This window comes from Loa loa (assembly GCF_000183805.2).
Source record: "Loa loa unplaced genomic scaffold supercont3.29, whole genome shotgun sequence".
NCBI lineage: Eukaryota > Metazoa > Nematoda > Chromadorea > Rhabditida > Onchocercidae > Loa > Loa loa.
The window spans coordinates 259,114-269,240 of NW_018108209.1; the positions used below are offsets into that span (position 1 = coordinate 259,114).

The window sequence follows — 10,127 nt, forward strand, 5'->3', positions numbered from 1 at the left end:
AGTGGAATTATGGGCGGCCCAAGTGAAATTATGAGCGGCCTATGTGGAATTGTGGACGGCCCAAGTGGAATTGTGGGCGAGCCAAGTGGAATTACGAGCAGGCCAAGTGGAATTACGAGCGGGCCAAGTGGAATTGTGATGCCAACATCAGGACCTTCATCTTTGCAGGTTCCTTTCTCACTTGCATGAGTTTATTGTTTAATGAGCCTTTGAAAAGTGCTTCCTTCTTTATCTATCATGGATGAAAATTACTCAGCAAAAATTGAAGGGCTACAAATAGGTATGTGAATTTTTAATCTTATCCAAAAGTTCGATTTTGATAAAATGATGAATAAATGAAGCGAATTATAGATGGGTAACCCAAATGTTGGAGTCATTCCTAGGTCTGGACTGCATTTCTTCCGAGGTTTGCAACCTGAACCGAGAATGAACATACAGATGTATCCAGATGGTTTGTTCATCTTTTGTTTTGTTCAAATAATCAAAATTTAAACTAATGCTATTGTTTTGCCTGGATGTCTGATTTTACTCACTGAGTAGTTACCTATTGATTGTTTACATCACATACATACTAACTTCGAGAAAATTAAAGGTACAGTGACTAATATTCCACCAACTATGGTGGCTGACCAGTTTGGAATGATTGGATTCTTATCTGCTCATCGTGGAATGCAGTTTGATCCTAAACTTGCAACACTTACTGTTGGTGAAGATCCAGTAAATATGGGTTTGGGTATGAACTCTAAGTAAGTTTACTTATTAAAATTCAATATAAATTAAACTATGCGAGCCTTTTTTCGGTATTCACTAATAAAATCCTAATTACGAAGAAATAGCGAAAAAGCGAACGGAGATGCGGAGAGAAAAGAGAGCAGGATAGAAACTAGTTGTTATCTATAGAGATTTGAATAAACTGAAGGAAACTAGCAAGCCAATCTTAACAGTCAAAGGAGTCTTTGCAAATCTGATCTTTCTAATTCCTTTTGGTACGCTGTCAAGAATCGAATTCATTTCGGAATATTCAACTCTCCCAAAGCAATCAATCTTCTGCATTTGTTCTGATGACCAAATTCTTCAACTTTAAATATCTGCTTCTACTACAAATCCTTCTATTATTTAAATAAAGTAACTTTAATTGCAATAAAATAAATTATTTTTGTATTGAAGTTCAGTAGTTATGCTGTTATGCTGCGTGTCTTCTCTGTTTCAGCCTTGAAGTACCGGACTCAAATGGACGTGGCAGGTAAGTCAAATAGATCAATTGATAAGGCCAATAGGATAATGGATGAATTAGCAAAAAGTGGAACAAGAAATGGGAGACAATCCCTTGCAAAATCAAGGATGAAAAACTGAGATTCGGGGTTTGAGATTAATTTGACGAATTAGATTTAGTCCGCCGTCATGTCTAGAAGGCCTTTAAATTGAAAATATATCATTCATTTCTTAGTTTTAGACGAGAAATTTATCTAAATTATGGAGGACCGTGGGCAGACAAGCCAAATCATGCACCGAACATAGAGACTAGGGTTGGAATTTACATTTTATGATGAGCTTATCTCTTGAAGAACTGCTAATGGAGGAGAACTGCTAATAACCGAGCTAGCATCAAGCGCAACGAACTACTAGAAGATTAAGTGCATTTAATATTGGTGGTAGTCATCGTAAGCCTCATTCAGGAGGGTATCGGCATTTGTTATGCTTACCTGACGAAGCAGCATTGAACTAACCCATACGGATAGCTGTCCTTACTGTCACGCTGATATGATCACCATTAATGCAGTTTCCCTCTTTTTCTCTCTGTTTTTGATAATATCTCCATTTTTGTGCAACTTTTTTAAGTAAAATCAGTACAGATACCGGAAGTGTATAGGACGAATTTACTGCTTGGCAACAAGTTAGCACCAATCAAATTCCCATTGCTAGAAGAGGACATATTATTTTATATCTTTTATAATTACCCGGGTGAGCAATATCAAATTGCCGCTGCTTATGAGCTGTGAGTTTTTAAGTTTGATATTCCAGCCAGTCTGATATTCAAGCTAATCGAGCCTATTACTTTCTGTTGTAAATTGGAACTACAAGTGTCTCGAATACTTCTTTCTCCAGGCACGGAAGGGAGTGGCGTTATCACAAAGTGGAACGTGCCTGGGTGAAACGTTTGAATTTCGGAAGTATCGTTGAACGTACAACTACATTTGAAAGAGGGGTATATAATGTGTTCGATCCAATCTTTTGGAGGAAAGTAAGAAGCAATAATACCCATTTTACATGATGTTTGTTTCCAAGGATGAAACCAAGAGTTAACGGATGCCATATGCGGAATTTAATGAGCTAATAGTGACACCCTCAAACAAATCTAGAAAATAAAAATGCAAAATTAGAGTCCATCATGATCGACGCAACTCAATCCTTAAAAGTTTATTCCAGATGCCGAGGGAAATGACATTGCATTACGAAGATCTTGAAAGAAAGCCAACAATACCACCAGATATGAGGGCGTTCTTTGATCGATAAGTTGCACTAATATTCTTCAAATCTGATCGTAATTGTTACTGTTTATTGACAGCATGTACACATTACGTCTTATTTCTTTCTCATTGTTTTGTTAAGGGACAATAGTATGACACATAATAACTTCCCCTTTTTAAAAAATGCTCAAAGAAATACGATTGTTCCTATTTAAGCAATATACATTTATTTCTTGCAAAGTTTGTTCTCCTGCCATGTTACTACTATATGCATAATTGTGACGCATACGACTTATTGTTCTAAGCAATTAACCTTGATGGATGACGGATGGTTAGAGATGTAATAGAGCTGGGTAGGATCTGCTGAACGAGCAGAACTAGTTTTCTAATTCTTTTTCGTTCATTTATGATTCCTGCGATGAGCTGCGCTTAATTTATGCGACATTTGCCCCAATGAAGCGGGAAGATGCTAATCAACAGCAGGTTTAAACATGCCTAAGCAATTAACAACAAAAGTATTATTATTCATTCCCTCCATGAAACAATATAAAACAAAAGAGGTATGCAAAAATGAACTTGCCAAGAAATATACAGATTTAGAATATGTGCAAGCCATTGTTCAATCTCAATTGTAGTGGATAGTAGACAATGAAAGGGAATAATCAGAATTCCTGAGGAACAGTAGGAGCACCTGACTGGCAGGAAGAAGTGACGACTTCCCAATAATGCAGCTAACAACCTGCTACCTGTTCTAACAGGTATGCCTTTTAATCACTCGGATAATACGTAATATATGTGTATTTTAATAGGGCTGGTTACTCTATTCACAAGTTTTTTTCGGCGCGTCGGACAGACAAAAAGGACATAGAAGGGACGACTGAAGAAATATCAACTCATGTCATGATAATGTAACGGGCTATTGGTAATGTGGTGACAAAAATTTTCCTGATAAATAGTCTTAGGTATAAGGAGCAATCAATTGTTATTGTCAAAGAAACATAGGACCCGTAGATATGCATTAGACCTAAATGTTGGTGTTGATTCCAGTTGGAAAGAGAAACAAATGCACCACATAGAATAGAAGTCACGGATTACGGAAATCACAGAAATTATTAAAATCAGTTGCACTCACAGGCCTTCTTATTCCCTACTGATAATACGAGTTGAAAGCCGGAATAATGTAACTGACACTGATTAGTAAGACACATAATACAAAGGGAACACTAATTACAACATATGCTTCTTAACAAAAAACAACTGAAAAATGATACCTTGTTATCCACTTTGATTGTAAAATCATGAAGTTCATAAACTCGCATCCCTGCTTTTCACATCATTAACTGATCAGTTAAATTTAAAAAAATGACAAAATACCTACAAAAGCAGAACGAAATGTTAGAACAATGAAATACGAGTTGCACAAGATTATGAAGGATGCACAACAGTTCCAGTTAATACTTTTTCATTTTCAGTAAAGAAAATTCAACCTCAGTCAGGACATTTTTTGAGAAAATTTAAAATAACAATGAACCAGTTAACCAATGATTCAAACGACCAATCAATCAGCCAATTTTTATGGATTTATGCATACCTATGACATAAGTACGCATGTCCCATACGAGATCTTAGGCTGAAAACAAAACAAAAATAACAATTTGTTATTTATAAAAAAAAACAACGAAACAACATGTATATGAAAATGAAGTTACGTTGGCTGTCGAAAGATACCTAATCTGAAAGATGCAGAAACATTAGCAAAAGAAATGAAAAAGATAATTTCAATTTCTATAATATTATTGGAATCAATATTCAATTCATTATCCTTTGTTCGTTAAGATAAATGAAATATGACCTAATAATTTGCTAACTAGATAAATGCGTGGCTTATATATAACTAACCCCTCTAACCACACCATTATACTGTTTCAACTTGTTTATTTGCTTATCTGCTGCTTAAAATAATTTAATATTTATGGCGAAAAAAAAAAAAAAAAAAAACAACTCCAGTTGTTTTTTGCTGTCCCTGAATCTTTCAATTCAAATGAAATAGCAAAAGCGGTATTACTGCGCACCTCCAAAAAATTTCCATCTTATGAATAAATTAGCTGACAATCGACTGATTAGCTACCATCCGTAATGGTCCTATCCACAGAGTTTGTACAACTCTTTGTACTAGTGAAAGCACTTCTGATAAGTGATTTTGCATCCGCTAATTCCATCGTGTCAGAAATAACCTAAAAATGCTTCATCAGTACTCATTCCAGTGCATTTCAACGACTTTGGTAGATACAAAAACTACTTATTAAAAAGGAGTTCCATAGGAAAACGTAAAGGCAACAGCTTCTGATAAAATATGACTTCCGGAAATTTTTCGAAAAAATCTTTAAAGAATTAGAATCGTTTTGACTTTTGAAAGGATAAACAAATTTAAATTGTTTGCTACTACTACCTTCTACATAAGCAGTACTTCTTCAAACATTACCCGTTTCGAAACATTATACTACTCGTTGGCTAAAAATGGAAACAGAACATACTTTCGGAGCAATTTTCAATGGTTCGATGGCAAAAGTAAGTATTCGACGTCTTTTACGATAAGCAGCACCACCACGAGGTGTTGCAGGTTCACGAGGTATAAAGCAAGCACCACTTGTCCGCTCATATTGTCGCAGTCGCATGACGATCCATTCTTCTGTTGCATGATCCAAAAAATCGTTTTTTTCACCTGAAAATTCACATTTCCAGCAAAATCAAATTTATTATCCAAAACTCTAATAAAAAGAAAAAACAAAAGAACAAACAAAGTAGTAGGAAAATAAATAAAGAGAGACTTTTATAATTAACATTTATATTCGAAATTTATTGCACAAAAAACTGCGACAACCCATGTTGATCAAATCCCCTTACTCTATTTTCCGTAGATTTGCTTATTAAAATAATACTCCACCGGCATGAAAAGTTTCTTTTGACAGAAGAAAAAGTATAAATTTGTTGAAAATTTTCGAAGAGTGCTTACCTGGTATATAGTAAGGTAGTGGTGTCCATTGGTAGCAGGATTTGACTCTCGACAATTCACCTTCTTCAGCATGAGGACGTTTCGCTGTAAATTTTAAAATTAATTAAATCAGAAGGAATGGAGATACGGTCTTTGACTCCCAGTTAATGCACTACGCATAATGCACAAAAACACACCTCATCTCTCACTGCACTCATTATATAATTACAAGGTACAGAAATGTTGCAGATCTATCAACAGCATCGAGTAATGGTGGTAATTGCAATAATTTCGGACTGGATGCAAAGCGTTTTGACTTAGACATTATTTGGTATGACTTACGTCGATGTCATTTTCTAAAGATAAATCCATTGCAAGTGTCTTAGAACACACTTTATATCATGTCAAATGTTCAGCTAAACCCAGCACCCTAAACTAAACCCATTCATCAGGCAGTATCCCAATGACGGTGACCACAAGAAAAGAGCTAAAACAACTCCTGGTTAGTACAAAAAACAGAACAAATAAATAAAGAAAGACCTATGAAATAATAGAAATTCTTCAGTTTTATAAAGAAAAAGATCAAACCTTTCACTTTTTCATGACCCGTTCTGAGATGCTCTTCCAGTGACCGTTTTAATGTAAATCTTGACGAACAACCCTCTATGAGACACATATATGGTTGCGCTTTACCAGCATGTCGTGTTGTAAAATGTTCTTCCAACCAAATGAACTGAATAGTAAGTTTTTTGATTTTTGGAAATATTTTAGCAAAAAATAAAGAGGGAAAACACATAATAAATTGCAGGTTTTTTGAAACAAATATTATTCATTTTTCTTATTTATACAACATACGAGCATAAAAAAGAAAGCGCACCTGTTTTTGAAAGTCACCACGACTCAAACCCATTTTACAGCTCCCCCACTGGCACATTAAATTTTTTAAACGACCAATCGTTTGTGACTGTGAACCGCCGCTGCCACTATTATTATTGTTACCATCCAAATATACCGAAGGGCGCAGCAATTCCAAATGAGACTAAACATGTGTTATTTCTAGATAAGGTTTTTTGATTCCTAGTGAATCTCTCAGTCAGGGATTTTGTTTCTGATAGAATTCCACCCCAATCCTTGCAATGCTTAAATCAGCAAGCTTTTTTTGGATAAGCAACAGAAAAAATAAATGAACTTGAAGTTTCAAAAATTCTACTTTGACAACATGATCATAGAGGTCGTTATCGCATACAAATCGTTCCGTGCAACTTTTCCAGTGACAACGTACTCTTAACATAAGCTCACTGACTTCTGAAGACGAACTCCCGGAAAAAGAAGGGATCGTTGAACATCCTGTAAGTAATTCCGCACTGTTGTTTAATAAAAATTACGAATTCCAATCAAGAATAGTTCAGTTTCCAACAGATACAATATCAAAATTCCATAATATTCGTAACCCAACTTTTTTTCAGTAATTTTGAATTTTCCTTCGATCCCACTCCGTTCTGTTTTTCGAAAGTACTGAGTTCACAATAATCAAAAGGTAGATTAGTAAGTCTTGGATAAGCAAGCAGCTTGAAATTTTAGAAATTCTATTTTGAAAAAATGATCATTGAATTATTCGTTGATAACATACTCTTAATATAAATTTTTGTTTTTTAATTTCATATGAATTTTAAATATAAATAAACGTGGCACCTAATCCAGTGGTCGATGAAACTCCAGGATCATGATTAATAGGAACATGAGCTACCAGTTGTAACTGGGATGATAACGAAGTTAGTGAAGCTGTTTTCTCCAGAAGGCATGTGTCAAGACAAAAATTTTCATCTGCTTTTGTATCGGTACTAATCAAACTGCTCGTACTAAATGTACTAATACCGCTCGACGTTCGACTGATTGGTGATGACAAGGACGAACATGATGGTTGACAAACTGACAACGGACACTGTGACGTAACTGAAACAATAAAAAATCATCAAAAGTGAAGGATATAGCATAATAACCTGTCATATTATCATTACGATTATTCCAGACGAATTCCAAACCCAACTTTATGGCTAAACTGTGCATATAATTTGTCGCTGCTGGCAATATTCATTTAAAACTATGCAATAATGTTCCTTATAAATTTGCATGAAATTTCTGGGATATGTATTCGGCAAACTGCAGTACTCTGCCCAGATCAAAAATGTGATATGGTGTCATCAGTGTATAACCAAACAAATAAGAATGATATATCATCAGTATTAGCAACATTACGATATTGTAAGTGCGTACCAGTCAAAGTTGTAGTTGTTTGATGTCGTCGTTTAAAGCTCGAATCCTTGTAGTATTTCATCATTTCTGCTCCAACAACTGATGAATCCAGTGAACAATCCGGTGAAGATGGAAACGACGAATCGAAACCAGAATCAACACTGGCTGGTGACATGCGTTCAATGTTCAAGACATTTTTTGACGTACCATTAAGAGATGTCTGCAAATAATTGCAGCTGATGGAAAGTGAGGGTCCAAAAACACAATGCTTGAAATTACATCTGATTTATTCAATCTGTGAAGCTACAGCTAAAACTAGGTTCTTCCAATAAACATCAAGTGAATCTAAGTCATAACTATCTATAAAGGTAGTTGCAAATCGGTACTATATGATTAGCTCAAGAGCACACGTCTCTTTTTCAAGCTTAAATCTGAATCAGGAGATGTATCAACCGGTTCTCTATAAAAATATCTATCACGGTGATAAGAGGTCCTCGCGATATAAGTATTCTGTATGCTTGATGTTCTACTTGCATTCTCCTTGATAGAGGATGTTTGAATAATATTTCGAATTCTTCTCCAAATCGGTCTTTCTAGCGTTTGTATATTTAAAGACAATTATCCACAACTGTTACAATTCTTATGCAGCTAAAAAAACTCTTAACTAGTTTAACTAACGAACTCACATTTTACAGGTGTGTTGAAGAAAAAATTGAGGAGTCAGCATATTAAGTTGAAGCAACATTGCGTAACTTTTGCACTGTGAAAGTGCTTTCAAGGTTAACACAATATAGAAAATATTTACATCGAATCCCCAGATCCTTATGTTAAAGGAATAAATAAAATTATTTATTATTGACAAAATGTGTTGACTGCCATTTTTTTTATTTCAATTAATGCTTGAGCTCCGTTTGATAATTTATAATTTCCGGTGCAAAAAATTGCACCGAGTTTTGCATTAGCCTAATACATTCCTCGTAAACACCATTATTCTTACGGAAAATTGACCACAAAAAAGACTTTGCTACAACTTTCAGAACTCTGTTTTAAAAAGATTTTCAGAATAACGCATATAAAAAATTGAACTTGTCAAACCTCTCCATGTCCATATCTGACGGGGAAATTAAACACTTCCTCAGAAACACCTAATTGAAGGATGGGTCCGAGAAAAGTTTTCAAAAAAATTTAATAGAAGTATGTGGGAAAATAATATATGAAGCGATCTTTTCATCAGCTTCTTATCTTATCCACAATATATAGTTCCATTTGCAGTACTTTCTCCTTCTCTCTTGGTTTTAAGAAGTTTACAGTCTTCGCGCACTACAGCGAACAGATAATCAAAGTTCAAAATTTTTACACAAGTCTACACAATCGCTATAATATCAAATGAATTTGATTATCAGTTTACTAAATAATTTCGTTAAAATTTCAGCACTGCACGCCCAAGGGAGGAACAAATAAACATACTTATCTGTTGCATTTTTAAACTGAGACTTGAAGTGTATTGCTCAAAACAATTCAGCAATTGAAAATATTTCACCAAGTTGCTGATTGAAAAACCGATGATTAGGAATTATATTTCGAAAAAATATGCAGGAAAAAGATCAAGTTGAGGAATTGAAAGTGCAGAGACCAACACAAAATCAATAAAGCTGATTTAATTTACGAATAAATGTGCTATCTTTACCAGTCAAAACTTTTCGAAATTTCAAAGGCAAATTTCCGTCCACATGGTAGGAAAAATAACACAACAATCAGGAACTATGTAATACTAGAGATTTAAAAACTAGGCCTTATTGACCAATATGAATTAGCAGTGACATTTTTTAAGATTTTGGTCCTCACACCAACTATATTGTCGGGATTCGAATGTAGTCGGAAAGTAAAATCGATATAGTTAAAATCAGATACGAAAATCCGAGAATTACAAATAAAGTTATAACGATAAAGTTAAATTAAAAATGCTATAACAACAACCTTAAAGGAATGTATAAAAACTTTTCTTTTTCTTCTGAGACCGTAATTGTACTATTTTTTAAGAAATACTTACAGCATCAGCAGTGACTACTTCGTTGGCCGATTCCATACCAATTGGTTTATTACCACCGCTACATACTGCCACGCCTTGCTCAAGCATCCTGCCAACTATAAATTTGCTTTAAAAGATCAATTAAAGACAACCTTAAACAGATGGGAACGTCGTCTCGCATAAAACAATAGAAAAAAGAAAACTGGTCATGTTATTAATGTAAAAATAATTTGTTTAGGGGAGTACCACAATATCAAACAAGCTCCCAAAGTTTGAAAATGATTGATCTACTGAAACAAAAGTTCGGGAATCACACGAAGGTACCTAGTTACAATCGTAAATATATATATATATATATATATATATATATATATATATATANACA

At 34.5% G+C, this 10,127-nt stretch overlaps 2 protein-coding genes across 2 annotated transcripts; one reads left to right on the forward strand and one right to left on the reverse strand.

The window, feature by feature from the left end:
• Positions 1–9: 9 nt before the first annotated feature.
• LOAG_09579 (NOT2/NOT3/NOT5 family protein) lies at positions 10–2,704 on the forward strand (the record flags this gene model as incomplete). The annotated part of the gene is made up of 6 exons (XM_020447970.1): positions 10–168; positions 352–451; positions 593–746; positions 1,211–1,243; positions 2,107–2,242; positions 2,428–2,704. 6 exons carry the CDS (start codon positions 10–12, stop codon positions 2,512–2,514), a joined length of 669 nt encoding a protein of 222 aa, XP_020301849.1. The 3' UTR covers positions 2,515–2,704.
• Positions 2,705–4,181: 1,477 nt separating this feature from the next.
• On the reverse strand, positions 4,182–9,867 carry LOAG_09580 (hypothetical protein). The gene is made up of 10 exons (XM_020447971.1): positions 9,764–9,867; positions 7,735–7,933; positions 7,153–7,413; positions 6,671–6,807; positions 6,338–6,499; positions 6,049–6,193; positions 5,482–5,565; positions 5,003–5,190; positions 4,541–4,702; positions 4,182–4,201 (listed from the first exon to the last, which is right to left on the reverse strand). Exons 1-9 carry the CDS (start codon positions 9,848–9,850, stop codon positions 4,589–4,591), a joined length of 1,377 nt encoding a protein of 458 aa, XP_020301850.1. The 5' UTR covers positions 9,851–9,867; the 3' UTR covers positions 4,182–4,201; positions 4,541–4,588.
• Between the last annotated feature and the right edge of the window lie 260 nt (positions 9,868–10,127).